We start from the raw sequence: 22,115 nt of genomic DNA, 5'->3' as shown, positions 1-22,115 counted from the left end.
AGCAAGAGGATTTTTCTAATCTGTGTAAAAGTACCTACTTTTACAGATTAACATCTTGGCCTTATAAATATTAAAACTTAACATATACTGTATATACAGTATATGTATATATATATATATATATATATATTGTTTCCAGAAAATACAGAGGGGAACAAAAAACCTATAGTCATGTTGACAAAATATGGAAAAATTACTCAATTTGGCTCAATCTGACCTTTAGTGTGTGGTCAGCTCATCATCTTTGAAAACTGAAGCATGTTAGCATCCTTGAGGCAGAGATCAGATGCTGACCAGTGGGAAGGGATGACCTCATAAATCAAGCAGGGCTATGTGAAGTGGTGACTGATGATGTCAAACCTGCCGGCAGTCTGCTGTAGGGTGTGGTTAGTGTGTATGTGTGATTACAGGGAGTGGGAGCTGAGGCTTGTGACAGGGGCTGTATTTTAGGATGATGACTTTCTGGGTGAAGCTGGGAATTGACGGCCGCAGATAGATGACGAAATCAGTAAAATCAGTGTGTACTCCCATTCCTATGAGAGCTAAACACAGATCCACAGTTCTGAGTCCCGTTGCATAGGCAAAAGCAAAGCCATCAGCTTATTTAAGCATCAGAAAACAACAGTGTTTAATCAAAAGTATTCATGCCCCATGAACTTTATCACATTTCTTTCCCATTTCAGGAACAAATTTCAGGGATTTTATACACTAGACCCGAGATCTGCCACATGTGGCTTAAGAGGCTCTTTGGACATAACTCATTGGTTCTTAATAGTTTTGGCTAAAAATTATAAAGAAGCAACTAATGTTTTTAAAGATAAATAAAAAAATGCAGGTTTTTGTGTTTTATATGTTTTTGTGTTTCTTATAAAATAACTGCAGGGAATTTCCACAACAGAATGAAACTAAAAGTACAAGTAGTTTATTGCTGCCTATTTTTCTTGTCATGAAACTTGGAAACTTTACATAATTTTCCACAAATAAACATCCTAAATAATAAAATGTATAAAAAAAAACATGTAAAACAGTTACAAATGAAGGATATCCATCCTTCATTTGTAACTGTTTTACATGTTTTTTTAGTTAAATAAAATTCTAAGTGGTGGTTCTTTAAAAAATATTTTGAAAAATCCTATAATAGATATTTAAACATTATGAGGGATAAATTTAATTCCCTTAATCTTTCGTGGAAGAAAAGCATAAAACAAGGGGGGAAAAATCTATAAAGTGAAAAACAGCAGCGTGCAGACAGAGGAACACAACACATGTGGGAATATTCAAAGCAGGGTTAGATTGTTACCCTGCCTATAACACAAAGTGCTGTTCAACCCATCACACAAAAATGAACCGACAACACACGGAAGCTGTCAGCATTGATGGGAAATGGATGGAGCCAAATAAACACAGAAGACAGCTGGATAGAGGCTGAAAAACATGAGACTACGGTTGAACCACATCTCCTGGCAGGACAACAGGACAGCTCAGTCAAACTCCAGAACTAAATCTAACTACTAATTTAGAGCAGTGGTTCCCAAAGATTTTCTTCTGGGCCCCCCCAGTGGTTCCCAAAGATTTTCTGCACCCCCCTATGGATTACAATAAAATCCCCCCCAAAACAGAAACAAAAAGAATCAACTGGGCACACACATTGTTCAACCAGACATAAATCTATACACATATTTTGTTTTCAAACTCCACTGAAGTTTATTTCACACTTCAGGTTGCAACAAAACACACTACAAACCATCTTTACAGTGAAACACTTTTGTGTTTCACTGTAAAGATGTTTTTGTTTTTGTTTTTTTTATCCATACCGCTTCCCGGGCCCCTCCTGCAATGGCACTGCGCCCCCCCCAGGGGGCGTGCCCCACACTTTGGGAACCACTGATGTAGAGCAAGTGTTAAAAATTGCAATGCAAAATGTTGTCCATCAAATCCAATTGATCTTGGAAAGAAGAAACCATTTTAGAAACAACTCTTCTTACACTTCACATGCAACACTCTGAGTAGATCTGTGACATAAAATTCCAGTAAAAAATCACCATAGTTTGTGCTTAAAAAGGCACAAAATGTGAAAAGGTTTAAGTGGAACTTTCCATAAAATTTCCATTTAACATTTTCTTTGTCTATAGAAAAAACTGAATTTGTTTCATAAGTATGCATAGGAAGACCTGTACTGTCATGAGACCAGCATCCATATCCAAAACAAGCAGTCCGAATTCATTAAAGCTGCATTCATAAGAGCGCCCTCTCCTCACAGACATAATATCACCTAACTGCAGATGCTGGGGTGCTGAAAGTCCTTTAAAACAGAAGCTAATTGCTGCAAGAGAGGGTGACGTAAGCCATAATTAGCAAGCGAACCCTCTGTTATTAAGTATCGCTAAAGGCCACTCCTCATTCCAGCAGCTAATTACTGCGGGTGATCAAACAGCCAGGAGTCTTAATGAGTTGGAGCTGGAAAATAAATGTAATTATCTCATGTACTTATTCACGGATTCTTCTATTGTTGTGTACACTTTGGCAGAGATACACCAAACGAGTATTTTACACAATAAAAATGATGTGCTTGACCTGTAGGGGGAGTTCTGACTCTGAAAGCAACGGCGGAGAAGAGCTGTCACACCAGACAGGAGAACGCCAAGAGTGTACTGTATGATCTAGTGTATGTTTTTGGACTTATAGAATTAGAGAATCAACGTGTGTAGGCGTGTGGGGGTGGGTGTGCGTATGTGTGTGTGAGCTTCACTTCAGTGTAGCATGAACAAACAACTGACTTGCAGATGGTTGTGAATTTTTGGGATAGTTCTCGAGCCGGGATGTGCTGAGATTTAGTACTCTCTTGGTGTAACCCACCAATCTGTCTCTGTCAGGCTGTAAGCTGTCTCTTGTCTGGACGCCCAACATCCTGTGAATTTCCATTTAGAAGCCTTTCATGCGGTAATGAGCTCAAGCTGTGTAATAGGAGGACAAAACCTTTGTAATTAAAGCTGGAGAGCAAATGCCAGAGGCATTCCCTGGAAATTAGCAGAGAATATGAATTAATGTAGAAGGATTAAAGGGACCATGCTTTTTATATGGTTGCAGTAAGAGGGTGCCATCAAGGTATAAAGTTATAAAGAAGTTCAATCTGTCAACTTGTGTCAAGACCAACGTTGTAGAATAAGCAGCTGCCTACTTTAAGAGCCTTCTGAGCTGGTTCACTGGAGCCGATGATGATAAGTCCTGGTCCTCCCATGCTGCAGAAGCTCTTCAGGTGCAGCCCCTCCAGCACAGGCACAGTGGAAACAGCATAGTCCTGTGAAACACAATCCAATTATAGGAGCTAAATAAAATAAGTCCCAAGAGCACAGGATGCATACAGGATGGAAATGATTTCAGTAGTCTCTACGCATTCCAGAGTCAAACATAGAACCAGTGATGTGAAAATACTTTTCAGAAGTGTGTCTTTCCACCTGCTGTCTAACATTTTCACCAAAAATGTAATCCTGGTAAAATAACCTTGGCTATATAGGGTTGAGAACATTTGACAAAGGCATTTTACAAAAAAGTAATTATCGTAATAGAGTTTAAAAATTAAAGCCTTGAAAGAAATCAAGGAGAATACATCTGATTCCACTATAATAATAAAAATAATAACAGTGTTTAGGGCTCTCGAGAGGGCCCATTTATAATAAAGTAACACCATTTAGGGGTGGAAACAGCAGAAGTGTCTGAGAGGTGATGTCACTGAGCCTCAGGCTCACGGGAAGATTACACAGGACTTGTAAGAACCTGATTTAAGCCACTTTCTCTGGCTGCAGGAAGTCTGCTTGCCAAATGCTGTTATTACTATTGTTACAAAAACAAAAGTTACATAAAATTGTATTTTCACAGCGGGAAACTGAAAACAGTTTATTTCCATCTATCTAGCTTGTTTGAAGGTAAAAACTACTCAAGTCTGTGAGTAAAGAATGAAGGCAGTAAACTGTCTTTTTGTGAAAGAAAACATCAGAACAGGTGGGAATGGAACACATGAATTACAATGAATAGTACTGTTTACGTTTGTTTTATAATTATAAAGGGTGCCAGCAGTGAAATATGTGATTATAGCATAAACAACTATTTCTTAAGACTCCACATTGAGCACATGTACTTAAATTTGGATTTAGATATTTTATTTTCTGTCTAAAATTATTCCACTGTGGTTCTTTTTTGTTTGCTTTTTTTCCCCATATCTTTAATCAGTTGATACAAAACTGGCAGAAGAACATGTTTAACCAAACAGCAGTAATACAAATAGTTCCCTAACTTAGACTTGTGGATGAACAGAATGCTGAATTCAATATTGTGAAAAGAGAGAAAATGAAACATCTGAACAGAAACCTGAATCAGCACACTACTGCGCAACGCTTCTATTAAGTTTTTACAAGATAATGTTGAATATAAACTTTTTTGGAATTAAAATCTCTCAAAATCTTTCGCAGCATGTATTCAAATCAACAACTTTGAATACATCCTGTCTATAACAGAATTAATTCAGAGGTACGATTTTAGGACCTAAAGATTCATGCTTAACTTAAGGCTTCATCCGTTGATCTTGGACGGATAGGCTCAAAAGCCAGCTAAAAAGTGACCTGCGCTTATAAAATTTATTGCATAGCCTGGGAAAACATTGTATTTCCAAAATCAACTTTATTTTAGAAGCAACATCCTGACAAACCATGATGGAAATTTCCTTTTGAATGTTGAAAGTACACTTCTGGAATATTTTTAAACAGTTGCTGAATGCAGGAAATTTTTTTAAAATATCTGAAGTCATAGATATAATATTTTTTTGTTCTTTTAATTAGTAGATTTTACACAAACTTACAAACATTTTGTTTTCCTGATAGACTCCATTGTGAAATGTTCCTGTGACCACATTGTAGCACATTGTTAGTTCAAATTAAGCACAATACTTCTATTTATCACTAAAAACAAACTGAAGTATGGCACTTTGTACTCCATCATGCCAAAAAAAGCCAGGTATGATATACTCCTGAACTATTTTTCTTGAGTGTGCTTATGGGTTCAACTGGGAACCAAAGGAAATTACAGGATGTTCTTTCTCCATTCCTTATCCACAAACAGGAAGTGTCTGTGTGAAATTAGAAATGGAAGCCATTCTTCTTCTCTTATCAAGATAAATGTGATAAAGAAGCAGAAACTGTTACTTTTCATCTGGACTGAGATACTTTCATACTTTGAACTAAAAGAGTCTATTTACTACTTAGAAGAAAGTCAGACAGTTCCTTGCTAGATACCCCAAATAAGAAATCAACACTTTTACAACATGGAAATAGAAGAAAATATAATTTAACCTCTGCACTACTTCCCAAACTAATTGATTCCATCAGCAACACCATTATCCCAACATCTGTAAGAACCTTAAAGCAAAGAGCCCTCACATCTGCATGCAGTTGTGTAGCACTAAACAAACCTGGAAACACAATGATCCTTCATTTGATAATTAAAGGAAAAACCAACAGTGATAGGATGGAGCAATCAGATAAAAAGTGGAAAAAACACTAATTGATGGCTAAGTAATTTTTCCTTTTGTTATTTGCCAGGAACGCATCATTTAGTCCCATCTTATCAAAGATAACAGAAAACACAGAGGAATCCGTAATGAGGTTCTCAAATCAGATACAGATGGGACAAGGGGAGAATAAGGCAGTTCAAGTTACCGTAATGTGCTGAACTCTTGACATTATGACCCAGCGCTGAATCTGCCTGTCAGCGTGCTTCTCGGCTTTGCTACACCTTCTCGGAGAGAGGCCAAATGTGATGAACAAAAGATCGCAGCGGAAAGTGTCTCTAATTTATACCGGCAGCAAAGGAGATGGATTAGATCAGTCACTCTGACTCTTTTTGAAGGCGGCATGCCTTTAATCCTGCTTGAAATAAATCTTGCTGTTGCAGAAATTTTTGGCATATTTTCATAACTGCTAGATGCAGGTTTTGGTGAGCATGGTATAATGATCAAGCCAAATAAAAATTAACTGAAGTTATTCTGTGCAAACACTCATTGAAAAGACTGAGACCAAACTTCTACAAAATAGGAAAAATCATGCCAATAGGTATTGCTCCTTTACTTACCACAAACTGATGTTTGACCCATCAAATCAGACTCCACAACTCAGTGAATGGCCCCACTTTTTGTGCAGTAACATGTCTTGAAGTTACTTAGATGCTCAAGTATGCCATGCATTGAAAAAGAGAATAGATGTTGTATTTGTTTTATATGTTGATCCACTCTATCATTAAGTTATGCAGATAACTCCAAGAGGTTAGATAATTATTACCTTAAATACTTAGAAACATGGGTTCTTGGAGCAAGAAGCTACAGGTTCAAATTCCAGCCTGGGGTCTTTCTGTATGGAGTTTGCATGTTCTCTCAGGATACTCTGGCTTCCTACAGCAGTCAGTCTCTAAATTGTCCACATCCTGCCCAGAGTGAACCTTACCTCTCACCCAATGACTACTGGAGATACGTACCAACCTGCATATGCAATTGTGCTTATGCTGGCACAATTGCATGTGTTATGCAATATCACATAAAGAGCCATATTGGATGACTCTTTATGTTATAATCAAAAGCATAATTTTGACACAGGTTGCACTTGCTTATGAAGGGATTATTTGAACCCAAGTTATAGGTTCAAATTACAAATATGAATCATCAGCGCCTAGTGAGAAACATCTGCTTAAGTGGCACACATAAACAGTTTAGCAACACATCAGCCAAGAGTAAACAAGATGATTTATAATAATGACAAAAGAGGAAATTGTTCATAAGGTAATTAATGCAAGGTTTACTCCTTCACATCAGCTTTTAAAATCTTTTTTTATTGTCTGCTTTATTAATCACCGTGGACATAACTGGCAAAAGTTTGCATCAAATGTTGATTAAAAATGCTTTGAAGCCAGCTAAGGCTTCATCCAAAGCATTAAAAGATAATTATCACAGGGACTCTTTACAGATGTGTCAATCAATAACATCCGCTTCAATGATGCTGAGCAGCAACAACAGCAAATAAAATATGTTAGACTTTGCACAATGCTACCTAACTGAAAACAGACATTTTTACATTCACCAACCAATCAAGTTAAAGGTTTAAAGTTTCATTCTGAAACTTCACTTTTTCCTTCAGGATTTTAAAACATCAATTTACAAGCAAGCCAGGGATGTAATGTAATGGAGCTCCTCACTTACAGTATTGTGTTTATTTAAATACATCTGGCTCCTAAGGGGCCAACAATGAAGTTGGTTCAGACGCATGTACCGGTAGGTTTTCTCCTGGTGCTTCAGTTTACTCCCACAGTGTAAAGCACATGCACTTAAGGGTAAATGATGACTTTAGGTTGCCCCAGGATGTGTGCGTGTACATGGTTGTGTCTCAACTCATGTTGGCTTTGTGCCCCAGTAATGAATAAGAAGGTATTCTAAATGTTTTAATGGATATACAACATAAACTCACCTTAAATGCATCAGCTAGGATCTCCGCCCCTCTCTGATTTGTCCGTTTAGAAAGACCAACAAAGAATTCTCGACCTGGACAAAAGAACATCTCAAAATTAGAATTTTGCAAAGTCAGCAGAAGTAGTCAACAAATCAGGCAGTTTTATCAGTTTAATTTTCACTACATTCAGCATGAACGGTGGAGACATAGTGGGAAATATATATAAAAAAATCCTTGAATCTCTCAGCAAGAATGCAGCCGCACACTGAGCTCAGGGACGGGTTCCTTATGTTGCTGCTGAGTCTTTACAATATGAGCCATTAGTCTGGGCCCTGCCAGCAGGAAATGTTTCTTACCCTACCATGTGAAACCGATTTCATCTGAAAAGAAAGACACCACAGAGCCAATGTCTAGGAACTCAATTAGGTGTACTGTACTTTTTCCATCTGGCTCATGCAGTGAAGACGCCACTGACCCACATTTTACATTGCCACGGAGTGTAACACAATGTTCTGAGTGTAATGTAGACCACCATGTTTCTGATTTGAGTGTGTTCATTGGTTTTGTTGGCTGCTGCCTAACACATTTAACAGTTGTGGTGAGTTGGGGTGATCCGCAGGATGGTGCACAACAGTTTTACTACAGATGAAACTCCGGTGTGTGTACATGGGCATGAGGACATGGGGGTCACACATAGGAATGTTTTGCTAGAGACTCGTCTGCTCGCATATGGAATATAGGAGCTCTTTTATTTCATCCATCTCTGCAATTTCCCGTTTAGTTGCCACTTATACATTTACTTTCTTACATTGAGCTCAAAGTGATGTATATTTTCTCTGCAGGTGTCTTGCTGAAAAATGTAACTAAAGCCATACATTTCAAATAAAGTGAAATATATTTGCTGACAACATGAAAAGCAATGGTCATCTGAGTTATTGTGTACTAAAGTGAACTGAATAAAATCCAAATGTCCTCTTCTTAATTTAGTGTATCTTACTCTAAAAATAATGACACACCAGAATGTTAACTAACAGTAAGGTGCACTATAAGTGATATGCGTAAGTCAAATGGTGTATCCTACAGGAAAGTATTTATTCATCATACTGTCCTAAAATATTTCAAGCAATAACAGCTGAGCAAGTCACTTTTATAACATTTTTCATAGACCTTTTTTTTTCACCATAATCTTCCCTAAATCAAAGGGATAGGATGTGCTTTTATTGGATCAAGTTTATATTTGCAGTAATTAGATTACAACATACCTTGATGACTTATGAGTCAACCATAATTAGGCAAAGTTAAGCACAGAAGAAAAGCCTCAGGTGAAAATCGCTGAGTAGTCAGATTGCAACTGAAACCTACCTGTAAACAGAACGTCTCCTCCATCCAGCGTTGCATTCTCATCCGTCATTTCCACTATGTTCAAATTTAGATCTTTTAGAGCCTCTTTCATCACTTCAGTCTGAAACAAAACAAATATTTAAAGAAAAGGATACCTTGTAAATAAAATGAAATTGAGCTCTTCCAGGTAGAACTATCCTGATCCACACCCAAGTATCAGGTCACGGTCTTATAATCAAGCCACTTTCAAATGATTAGTATTAAAGTGATTTGTTATTTTACGATAGCCACACCCAGTGAGCCTTCAGTTGCCAGTTATTAAACATGTATTTTTGTTTGCTTGCACAGTTAGCATATGTGCATATGGCAACTGTGCTAAAGATCTAATTTTTTTTTATTTACTTTTACATATCCTAAGCCAAAGCTTAAGTTTTTTCCACCATTTACAATGATGTTCCACAGCGAAGGACAGACTGATTTGGATATTTGGACTTACTGTGTTGTCAGAACACTGTAGCTGAACTAACCGTATTGGAGCACTATATAAATGCTGCCCTGCCTTAACACATCACCAACATCACAGGTGAGTCAGGTAAGTGGGACCCAGTCCCAGTGCTAATGTAGATCACTTTTCACTGATGTTATGTTATAACTTTTTTCACTGCCCTTTAAAACTGCTGAATTTCTGACTTTACAAATCAAGACAAATTTCAATGAAATCCTAGTCTGATGACTCAGACAGAGACTGAGGACAATATTTCCAAATTGGGAAATCGCTACCTCAAGCCATTTTTTGTACAGAGTAATGCGATGATAAGACTCAATTTTTAAAAGATACATTTTTCACATAATTAAAAAATTGTACAGGTTCAACTTTTCAACATATTTAAGATAGTTGCTGAGACTAGTAACTAAACACTTTCTATCCTGCAGGTTGCCATTACATCATTTAAATGAGCCGGGTCATGATGTAATTTAGTAGGAAGCACGTTAAAAGTTTTACAAGGCAGTGACCAGGGAAAATAGGTATGCTAAAAGATCATTGCAAATTCAAGAAATGCCTCTTCCTCTCCTCCTGTTTCAGAACCACCTGCATTTCATAAATTTACAAGGAGAAAGTTCAGGCATACCACCGGTTTAACATTAAGATGTATTTTATTGTGAATCACCTGAAGTAAAATTAGAGGAAATCCACATTCTGTCTCCATATCATCTCTACTAAACACAAAAAGCTCCCAATAAGTCTGCTCTCCTGTCGAACCGCCATGAGAGATTTTACTGTCCTGCTTTTTGAGGTTCCTCTGGGAGTACTTTCCATGTTACCGTGAGCATCAGTGTTTCCACAAGCCCTATCTCACTATGACCTCAGCCCATTGCTCAGAGTGATTTTGGGTAACATTGCTTCTGCTTCTCCTCAGCCACGAAACACCGAACCATGAGGTCATCCAGGTACGCTGCTTGTGCTCCCAGATAATGCAGCGGGGGTCAGAGATCATTCTCTCCCCTTTGAATCCACAGATTTAATTTCCTATGCACAACACAGGCAGAGCTTTGTGTAAAAAATACCAGAATCAGAATTAGCTTTTTTGGCCTAGAAACAAGAAATTTGGCTTTTGTTTACTTTGCTCTCAGTGTACATGTTGTTTTCAAACAAGTATATCAATTTGGTGGGTGATAAAAATAAAAAAAAATATGCTGCTCTGATGTTGTGTGTTCATCAGAGACACAACAATCTCTCTGTAGCAGTTTGTTTTTGCAAATAGTCCCAACCTGAAGGTAAAGTCTACACAGTTTGTGTCCAGGATGTGTGGGGTCTGTAGAGATATTAGCTGCCTTTTTCTTGACCCTAAACTTGCAACCTGAGGGTCATTCCTAATGACCGAATAGTAGCAGCATAGAAGATGTTCCTTACACTAGCTGTACTTCTTTCAGTTGTCAAAGGAGGCACAGTCTCCACCCAGCATTCTTCCAAGCTGTGTCTAAGCATGAGGACAATCTCAGATGAAGAAAAAGTATGGATAGTCTTGTTGAGGTGTACTGAGGTGTAACTAACAGATATCATTCATTATTGCTCCAAGAACACGGCATGCTTCTATGCTTTGAACTGTGCTCACAAATCCTTTGATGGTTTCTTAAATGTTCTAAAAGTTACAGCATAATAACTACAGGTCGAAACAAATCCAGCTGTTTTTCATTTCTATTTCTGAACTGCCAAACACCTTTGGTTTTATTTAGTAGGAATAAAACGGAAGCCAGGTGGGTAAGATGTTTGTTTTTCATTCAACTAGCACATTTTTGTCTCTGTGTGTCAGTTCAGTGGAATAATCAATGACTGTTGCACATTTTTCCTGTGCAATCAGTGATTCATCGAACATTATCAACTTCATCTAAATGAGTTCATCAAAAACATTTCTTTAGGAAAAATGTTTGAGCGAGTCTCTCCTCCACCAAGGTCACATGTGCAGTGAAAAAGCTGGGTCTTGTTGAAGAATTCTTCTTCTTTGGAATTTTGTAAAATAAATGAGACTCCCTTCTTTCAACACTCAAGTATTTCCTGTAACATCACTGAAAATAATGTGGCCCAAAATGTGTTTACGCTGCCTCGCCACTCAACTGTATGGTATCTTCTAAATGTGCTGACACATTTGCAAATAAACTTCATGTTCAAATCTAAATGAAAAGTAAGAATGAATGAGACAAAAGGTTTCATCCACTTCTAGCTGTAATTAAATACAGACTTATTTGAAAGGAGAAAGAACAACAAGTTACACGCAAAAGTCCTTAAGATGCCATGTAAAATGTAAACTGTCCAACCATCTATCCATCCAGACATATTCCCACAATACTCGGCTCATTTTAGAGGCTCCTCAGCTAACAGCAATAACATGTAAATAAAACTTGGTTATTAGCACTAGGTTTAGGTTATTAGTACTGCCACATTTTTACCTATCTGAACAATAATCATTGTATCAATGATTCCAATACATTTTATGTCCCCAGTTAGAACAGGTTGTCTCCTAAAAACCAATATGTAACTACCTTTAAACTATATATATTTTTTATTTCCAGAGTAGAATTTATAGCATTTTGTTAGTTCTCAGATTGGGAATGTAAATTTTAATTGTAATGGATTATAAGATTTTACGTCCTAAGACCAGTAGATGGTCTTAGGAAGGTCTTAGGATTGGTAAGAATTTGTGAAATTTGCTTTAAACACATCCAAACATTTCTAACATTGCTGAAAATCCCAGATGCAACAGTCATCTTGTTTTAATCAAGATAAGTGCAGTGGCAGTTAAAATCATGAGAAACCTAGAGTGTTAAAAGGATTAAATCATGTCTGATATATTCATTGGAAAAAAGGATGTGGGGCGTGCTGTGGTGGCGCAGGGGGTTAGCACGCCCCACGTTTGGAGGCCTTAGTCCTCGACGCGGACGTCGCGGGTTCGACTCCCGGTCCTGACGACCTTTACCGCATGTCTTCCCCCCCTCTCCTCACCCTCCTTCCTGTCTGCCTACTGTACAAAAAATACGAGCCACTAGCGCCGCAAAAACTCTTCGGAGAAAAAAATGGAAAAAAAAAAAAAAAAAGGATGTAAGAAGCATCCAAAATGGATTCGTCTGTTCAGTCATAAGGTCTGTACAGGCAGTACGGTTGGTGGCAATATAACACATGCCTCATGTTGTTCATGGTGTTTTGGGGCTGCAGTCAACACATAGTTATTATACACACAACTGAATAACTGAGATAAGACTGAGATATGAGATGCAGACAAGACTAAAATAAAATCATTTCCAACTTTCACACCTGTAAAATCTAGGACCAATTACATTTTGTATTGACATAGTTGAACATAATTATTTTCAAGATGCCACCATAAAATACACAAAAAAAACGATGTTTTAAGTGCAAAGTTCACTGCTTATAAAACATTGCTGACATGTCATTTAAAATATGTATATCCCAATAAATGAGTGTGCTTAAAATGAGATCATTGTACATGCACTATTACAGCATGTACAAGTATAACCTAAGCTCATATCTCTGCCATACATACAGTTAAAGTCAAAGCCAAACTCCTGACAGAAGACACCAGCAGGTGTGCTCATGCTGAAAGCAAATTATTTTTTCAAATGTAACTCTATTCTCATTTTGGTTTAAAGAAAAAAAAGATTGATAGGTTTTGTCAAAGGTCTCTAAAAGAATGGTTTAAAACATTCCCCACAGACACACTGCCAATTAAAGTACATTAGGCTTAACATTTATGCATTTCTCCACTGACTTCTGAGCCCCACATGCTTGGCAAAAATTCACAAGTGCAAAAAATAGTGAGGATCTACAGTGTTGTGTGCAAAAGAATTTTTCCCTTCAGTCATTTCATGTCTTAATTGCTAAAAGTCAGCACATGTGCTTTTCTTATCTTGTTTCAACCAATAACACTTAAATCATAGAGAATCCTAAAAAGATTAAAGTACATATGTCCATGTTTTAAAGTATTTATTGGAAAAAATTATGTAAAGGGCATCCAATATCGAATTTCTCAATATCATTTACATCTAAACTTTGTTTAGTCTACTTACAGTATTTTTGGGTTCTTTTGTGACCTCCTACATGGATGGTTGCATAATTCTTTAAATGCAGCAGGGTGACCAATATTCAAGGTTTGAACACTGTTTGTTTGTGGATAAATGTATTCAGAATGATTTGTTGGGGTACAAAGTCTTACATATGGTTTTGTAACCTTTCCCAGGCTGATCAATATCCACATTGTTGTTTCGTCATTTAGCCTAACTGTTGTAGGAAAGGTTCTGTTTATGTGATTTCTTGAGTTCAGTTTGTGGCTAGTGAAATTAAATCCAGCATTCCAAAAAAATGATTTATAATAGTTAATTTATTATTTAACATTTGAGGATTAACAGTTTCACATATGACCCATAAGGTATCAATAGCTTTTTATTCAAAACAAAATAAACACATTTTGACCCAGAAACATCTGCGTAACACCCTGTAAGCAGATGTAGCTTTGCTTTTTGTCCCGCATTCTCTCTATTCTCTCTGGACCCTCGTGGCGAGGTCAAGAATGCTTCCAGAGTGTCTTCTCATGCAGAGTGGCCATTATCTCTTACAGTTAGGGACATCCAATACCAAAGTCTGTCTAGGTGCTAACTCACTTTGCCAGTCCTCCTTCTCCAGGCATCCTTTACTTTTTCTCTTCACTCCCCTTTTCTCCCCTCTGAGTGCTTGGCCAGGCGACATGCTGTTAGTCAGCACCCTACTTTGAATGAAAAAGGCCTTTTAAAATTCATTAGGGGCTGAAGGCTCTGAGGGCCAGCCGGTCTGCCTGCCACATTCCTGCCGTTCCAACACAGGACAGCACAGACGGAGAAGAGAGAACAGCCTTTTATATGGGCCTTTTTATGGAGCGATTCTCCCCTCTCTTGCCCCTGGTACCCGTGGATATCGCATTCTGCTAAAGAGGACCATCAGTCTGATAGAGCATGGTTCGCTTGGAAAAGGGAATTGAGAACACAACAATAGCATTCCTGAGGGTCATCCTAGCCTCCCTGGACCAGACAACAGAGTCCCACGCTCCAGTATAATGGGGATGCAGCATTCCTCTCAGACTCAAACACAATGGGATTAACCTACTTGAATGACTGTTAGCTGTCACTGTTAGCCAAATTATTACATTCATTAAAAATCTGACAGACAGTTCAGTTTTACAGTTTATTGGCATTCATTTAGTTTCCTTGAGAAAAATCAAGCCAAGAAGAAGTGAGTAAAGTAGAAAAAGCTTTAAGAATGAACAAAAAAATCTAACTTGAGGACATCAGAGTTTTGTAAAGAACTGATTAAATTGCAAGGTTCGTTTATCAAAGCACTCACTGACATTAAAACGTCAACGGACATGACGGAGAGGCCAACTGATTTTATTCAAATAAGACAGACATATGCTTGATGCATGCACTTTGTGCGTCATAACTGGAACTTTGGCTTGAGATTTTAGACACCGGTGATGAGACTAACTGATATCAGAGGCTTCATGTAAAGTTCAAAGAGCAATGGAGAACAAAATTGGAATAATGGTTCCAGATCAGGGCAATCAAGCAAGTGGAATTCAAAATGAACACATAAATGTTTTCAACTATGCAACAGCTAAACGGATAAGAAGATTTGAACCTTTGAGGAACAGCAAAGCGGACGTCATAGAGATGGTTCCATTTGTTTGCTGACAGGCCTAGGTGTACCTTAATGGTTTCTGACTAGATATGGCAACGCTTTATCACACACAGCAGTTTCAATGGCAAAGAAAGAAGCAACTTAATGTTTAGATAAGAGACACCCTAACTGTCTGTGATATATACGCAGTCACCTCTTACAATTTGTAGATTTTATTTGAAAGATAGAAGCTTAGAAATAAAAGCTTCCAACTGTTATTTGTAAAAAAAAAAAAGGAAGCTTTTTCATTATAAAATGAAGGCAAAATGGTCATATAAAAATATGTTTTTTATCTTATATCTATCAACATTTTTCTTTTCATGATTTAATTAACAATAAGGCACTGTATTCTTCAATGAACATTTTGTACAGCGACATCTTGCTGCTCACAGCGTAGCCCACGTAGACACCGAAGCAGGGTCAAACACTAGAAAAATAAACAGAAATATGAGTATGTTTGACAAGTCTAGTGTGTGTCCCAGAGCAAATAAAGGACTTGCTCCGATCAGCGGGGCTGCAGAGATATGCTTCTGCATAACCCACAATGTCATGGCTCCACAAACACAGCAGAGCTGCAGGCTAGGAGCGGCTGGACTGTCGAGTTATAGAGAAAGCAGCTTATGAATGGACCTGAGCCTCTGCTGCGGAGAAAAACATTGGGGGGGCTTTAGCAAACACATCTCTGCTTGGCACAGACTCCTCCATGTTTATTGGATCTGACCCCTGCAGACTGAACCTCTGTACCAAACAAGTGGGAAAAACCAATAAACTACTATATCTCATGGAGAAATTCATTTCATTACTGGTTGGCAAAACAGGTTCTATAAAACAATAGCTCTTTAAAAGTATTGCTACCACAAGAGGGAAGATTTATTACACACCAAACACTCGGCCAAATATTCATGCTGAACTGATTTGTGTGGGGGGGAAGGCCAACATTTGCAGCAATGCAGGTTAATAGAACGTCAGCAGTGGCTGCTATTTCTTAAAGGAAAAGAATGTGAGCGCCTGTCAGGCCTTCAAACCCTGAACAGATACTTAACATTTACAGTGATAAAGAAAAGTCATCCACAAGATAGGCGAATCTAGTAGAAGTACTCATGCAAAAACATGGGTGTGGCCACAGACCTAATCAACTTTTCTCATGAATATAACATATTTCTTTAATTATTCGTGAAATAACAGGAAGTACATGAACATAAAAGTATGCATAGAAAATGTTCTTCATTTCTATGCTATTAACTTATTAAATAATAAGTTAGTAATAACTTATTGTTTTCATAATAAGTTAATAAACATAACTTATTATGAAAACAACCACCATGAAAGTAAAAGATGGAAATCACTTATTGAATGCCTTTGGCTCTATCAGCTTAATTTTTAACTCAACTGCAACACTACGTGAGAGCAGAACATTCATTCCTTTGCAAATAATTTTCATTAGTTTAAATGTCACTACAAAGTTAACGTAGTACTGTAGTACTCAAAGTATTTTACACAAAAAGCAATTTCCAAAAGATAACCAATGTATGAAGTAACAAAATCAGTAAAAAAATGTAAACACTCTGCCTTGTGTCATCTCCAAGAGTCTGAAAAAAGCACGTGACTACAGTGTTCTGCATAAAGCAGTTTCATTTCATAGTGCTAAAGCTCTGTTTTTATATATTAGAAAATGGTTTTATAAAGCAAAAGTTGTACCATAATATCTAGAAAGTGTATAAAATACGCAAAACTTAAATTTGACGATTCAAAATCTAAAATATTGAGCTGATGCATGACAGCAAAGCAATTCAACCTTCAGGAGACGTGCAAAAAAAGGTTTTTGGAAGATGTTGGATAATTCACAGCTAAATGGAAATTGGAATTCCTGACAATTCCTGTCACAAGAAATATTTTCCCAAAGTTTGTGAGGCTTTCCCAGACCTCTGGCCAACAAACTCTTATTAGCCTGACAGAAGCAAAGCTCGACATGTGCCTCACGTGTACAAAAAATGATTCAATTGAGATGGTTTGAGCAGGGATCCCCATTGTGTTTGTTTTAGTTCCATTTTCTGGAGGCCCTGGGAAAGCTAAAGTAAAAAATACCTAGAGCTTTGACACAGTTCAGCTATCTCAACACTTGTGAGGCCAAAGATGGGGCAAAGAACAGAATGTCCAACCACACAGAGTCTGTAAGGTTTCTCTAGATTTATGTGGCCCAGAGTCTGACTTATCATGGCCTTTCAAGGCGAGGAGAAATATGCCTTGTGTTTGGGGAGTAGAGAGGGTCAAAGGAAGAGGCGGAGAGTTTGAGTGAGTCATATAAAGTTAAAGTTTTCCTTGCAGGATTTCCCTCTCTTGCTCTTAACTCCCATGAAGGGAGTCCTCTTTATGTATGGCACTGGCTTTATGTGAAATAGAGGAATCCCAGGCTCAAAGGTCAGGAAAGCCATAGGGAGGATTCACAGAGGCAGAGGGAGAATCTGAACCTCAGTATAAACAAGGACTACGTGAGAAAGTAACTATTCCTTTTCAAACTCCTCTCATCATGTTTATTTTTCTTTACGTCACTTACACTTACTGGCCACTTTATTAAGTGTACCAGGCAAGAAGTAATAGTAATTGTAGATATGTTAGACCCTGCCTGGAATTCAAAACTGCCTCAATACTTTGTGGCAAAAATCCAACAAGGTGTCCTCTAAGATTTTGGTTCATATTGACACTGTAGCATCATGAAGTGGCTGCTGACCTATCAGCTGCAGATTCATGTTGTAAATCTCCAGTTTCAACACATCCCAAAGGTGAACAATTTTAGCTACTGCTACCTTTCTCTCAACACCAACAACATTTTGCTCGTTGCCTTCTGACAGTAGCAAAGTGTTACTGTTCAAATAATTCATGCTCATTGGATATTTCCTACTTTTTTGGGAGATTTTATTCCCCAGTCTGATGCTTGACTTGAAGTTCAATAACTCATCTTCACTACCACTATTTTATGACTAGAAGTCCAACTGAACTGAGTTGTTGACATGATTGGTTGATTCACTGTTTGTTTAACAAGCAGCAGAAGCTGAAGAATGTGAAAGACAAGTGCATTTTCTGTGTATTAGCAAAGCCCAGCCCATAATGCAGCTAATATTTCATTAATATTTGTGAACGTGAGTAATTTTTGAAGCTGTGCATATTGGTTAGGTTGAAAGAAAATCTGTTCATGCACTTTCACATCTGCATTCTGCTCATTGTTGAGGTGTTCCACCAGATGTTTGCCTTTGTTCTGTCCAGCGTTCCATAAAAATGGCAAAAATGGAAAAAGTACATTCTGTGAAGAGGAAACACTATCATAACACTATGACTACACCCACATTTTCCAAAGAAAGAAATTGGAAATAGTCCCAAAAGAGGAAAATCAGTTTGCCATGCATGCTATCCACTAACGCCCAGTTAAAAGGGATTTCCCAAAAGAACCTCCACAGTATGTGAAGTTAAACATACTGGACAGCCTTGTATGGAAAAATTAGAAAACCAAGCTTATGTTTATTGCAGAAAGGGAAAAAAAAGATGGACCAAAAGATTTCTCATAAATGTTAATGAAGGGCTTTCCCAGAAGAAAGATTTTTTTTTCCTTCTTACAAACTGAAACAGGAGGTCAAATGCTAATGCTAAACAGCAGGGATGGATCAAGAAATCTTCCTTTAATGTGCACAAGAGAAAAACCACGTGGAGATAATCTTACCGCAGAGGTACTACAGGGGTGACTAACAATGCCTGATCGGTCAGAGAAACCAACATGCCTTAGTCATAAAAGGGCCTAAATCAGACTTGCATGAATCATCTTGTACTATTAAAAATAACTGGCATAAGAGCTGAAAACCTCTGTGTTGTCCTAGAAACGTATTAAAGCAATATGACATTGAAGCCTAACATTCAAGTTTCAATCTATAACTGTGTAGTAGCAAAATAAAAACTGATTATTTCTGACCAAGCACCCTTTTAAGCAACTTGTCGCTACAAATTCAGTCAATATCTGCTTCATAAGCCACTGAATTATACATTTAAAAATGGTGCAGTCCCAAGTTAGTAAAAGGTGTCAAGAAAAAGTGTTTTCTTAAAGTGCCACAGGCTGAATTCTACACCTCATCTGTTATTCAAAGAATCTCCTGAGGAACCTCATCTGCACTCACATGTGTAGTGCTGACATTTTCAAAAAAGGAAAAAAATCTAGATTTCTGACAATTTCACATGTTTTATTAATAATTTTGAGAGACATGTTTGTAAAGCAAAAATATTAGGTTGTTGTGACTCAGTGGCTAGCATTCTTGCAAGAAATTCCCAGGTTCAAATCCCATGATTGCCATAAATGCAACACCATGCAAGACAGGAATTAAGCTTTTCCTGGATCAGATTACATGGACATGTTTAGGCCATCTGTGCCACTGTCACCAGCTCTCTACTGTTCCTTCCTGGTGCACATAACTGTAGACCAGGAATGCCCTTGGAAAATATCCCATCTTATTAATCAATCAATTTATAGGTAAGGTGAGCTATTGGATGTAATTTTTGTTATTGCCTCCTGTTTTTATCTCCAGAAAAGCACTAAAGAAATTCAGGTTTAAATAATGATTCATGATATTAATCTTTTGTGGTGAAACAAATGTTTTTAATGAACATCAACATCAAACATCAAATGGTCTGTTCATCCCGTTGGCATTAGGCAGAAGATTCTGTAGCATCTGCTGCAAAACAGCCAGACTCAGAAATAGCTGTCTCCCACTGGCCATCAGATTGCTCAACAATCCCATCACTAAGACTGTCTGAGAATGCTTGAAAAATACTATGCTTTATATATTTAGCAAAACATTATTTGTTTATTATGTAATTATAGGCACACTTGTGTTTTAGTGTGTGCTTCGGTGGCCAAGCAATGACATTTCATTGCCAATTTCACTAGTTTCTTTGTGCAATGACGATAAAATAAAATCTAAGTCTAAGTGTACAGTACAGACCAAAAGTTTGGACACACCTTCTAATTCAATGGGTTTTCTTTATTTTCATGACTATTTATAAGGCAATAAATCCCACTTATTAACCTGACAGGACACACCTATGAAGTGAAAACCATTTCAGGTGACTACCTCTTGAAGCTCATCAAGAAAACGCAGAGTGTGTGCAAAGTAGTAATCACAGCAAAAGGTTGCTACTTTGAAGAAACTAGAATGTAAGGGGTATTTTCAGTTGTTTTACACTTTTTTGTTTAGTGCATATTTCCACATGTGTTATTCATAGTTTTGATGCCTTCAGTGTGAATCTACAATGTCAATAGTCATGAAAATAAAGGGAACTCATTGAATTAAAAGGTGTGTCCAAACTTTTGGTCTGTACTGTAAGTCTAAGTCTAAACAGGGACTCCACGTTGTAGCTCCAAATATGATGATGCACTATGGTATTTCTTCCGATTTGTCAGCAAGTCAGCAATTTGACGGCTTCCCCTATTATCCCACTTCTCAGCAACAACAGTCATCCAGATAACTAGTTGGAACCCAGTGCCAGGCAGCCTCCCTCTGCTTTCCTGTCAGTGATAACCGACTGCCAGCCGTCAAAGTGACTCGCTAAGTCTTTGAAGTTCCACATGTAGCCCATGTGTGTAACCAGAAGAGTCACACACAAACACACACAAAAACTTTGGAGGCTACAATGGTCGCCTCTAAACCTTGGCTCTCCACGCACAAACATAGTACTGCAGTAAAACGAGACAGGCTGTAATGGAAACAGCACACTTTCCAGACACTTTAGGGGACAACAAGCATCTATGACTGTGCCCCATAAAAAAAAAAAAACACAAATCATGGCTCCTACCATGTCTCAACTGAGGGACACTGATGGGAAATATCACAGCAGATTTTTTTATGACAAAATTGCACAATTGATAATGAACCACCAAATCTAACATTTCAGAAACAGCAGAAACAACATGATATCAATTCTTAAGTAAAACAAAAATGTAGATAAATGACCACATAGTTTGATTTTGTCAGTTGTTTTCTTCCTAATTTGAATTCAGAGCTTCTGCTGCAAAGAGACATGTTTCTGATTCAAATTGTAGAAACCGTGTTGCATAACAATCATATTGCAAATGAATGCAGCCTGTGAGATGGAAGGTGTTCCTAAAGAATGTGCTCCTCTGGGTAAATTGTTTCTTTCTGAAATTTGCAATAGCCACTCTTGCAGAGTGGAAGGGTGTCCCCCTCAGTGCTCTGGTGATCCTTGATCCCATTGAAGCCTTGATAACTTATCTTTGCTTTTTAAGGTTTCAATGTTTATTAAGGCACTTGTTTTCCCTGTTCTCAATGTTCGTTTATCTTGGCGTTGCTATGTCAATCATTATTGCCTGCCTGTCAACTTTGGACACTACTATGAAGTCTGCTTGGCTAGCCGTTACCTGATTGTAAGTACGGAGCTCCAAGTCCTAAAGGATCTTAGGTATCCCATTTTGGCTGTGGAAGTTACATTCCACACTTAGTGCAGAGGTCTGCACATATTTAAGGATAAGGTTTAGTGTAACTTTTACTTCCCAATGTGGGCTTTGGCAAGCAAAAACGACTATCAACAGTCCAATATGGATTATCTTTGATAGATTATGAATGGATTAATTAATAATTTGCTAAGTCTGAATGTATGTCTGATCTGACAAGCTTATGTACTGAATATATCCACTAAATTAATATTTAATGAAAAATGCTGCATGGATTTCAGAAACTGGTTATTAAATGGATATTAATTGCTTAGTTTAACCAGACAGTGCACCTCTGTAATATCAAATATATTTATTTTATGTCCCCAGATTTTAGTCGAGGTTAAAATTTTAGCTTGTCATACATATTCTACATTTAAACAGATATTTGAGTCTAATTCAGATCATATAGATTGTTGTTTTGAATCCTGTTTTTTTTTTTTTTTAACCACACAACACATAAGCGCCAAATAATATTTAAAACTGTGAAAATTAACTGGTGTTGAGGTGAATTCTGGCATCTGCTATAGGTGAAAGCAGATTAGAGAAGCAGCTATAACTTGAAGAAGCATTTCAGTCTCTC

General features: G+C 37.6%; 1 protein-coding gene across 2 annotated transcripts in view; it reads right to left on the bottom strand.

Annotated features, from left to right (window-relative positions):
* ddah1 (dimethylarginine dimethylaminohydrolase 1) overlaps window positions 1-22,115 on the bottom strand; it is a 65,718-nt gene that overhangs the window by 12,362 nt on the left and 31,241 nt on the right. For both annotated transcript variants that reach the window (XM_032571541.1, XM_032571542.1), the window contains exons 3-5: window positions 8,847-8,946; window positions 7,503-7,576; window positions 3,179-3,298 (exon numbers count right to left, since the gene is read on the bottom strand). In XM_032571541.1, coding sequence (XP_032427432.1) covers window positions 3,179-3,298; window positions 7,503-7,576; window positions 8,847-8,946 — 294 coding nt within the window. The remainder of the gene's footprint in view (window positions 1-3,178; window positions 3,299-7,502; window positions 7,577-8,846; window positions 8,947-22,115) is intronic.

This window comes from Xiphophorus hellerii, chromosome 9 (assembly GCF_003331165.1).
Source record: "Xiphophorus hellerii strain 12219 chromosome 9, Xiphophorus_hellerii-4.1, whole genome shotgun sequence".
NCBI classification, from domain to species: domain Eukaryota; kingdom Metazoa; phylum Chordata; class Actinopteri; order Cyprinodontiformes; family Poeciliidae; genus Xiphophorus; species Xiphophorus hellerii.
The sequence above is the reverse complement of the archived record's forward strand: the minus strand, read 5'-3'. Positions and strand labels throughout refer to the sequence as shown.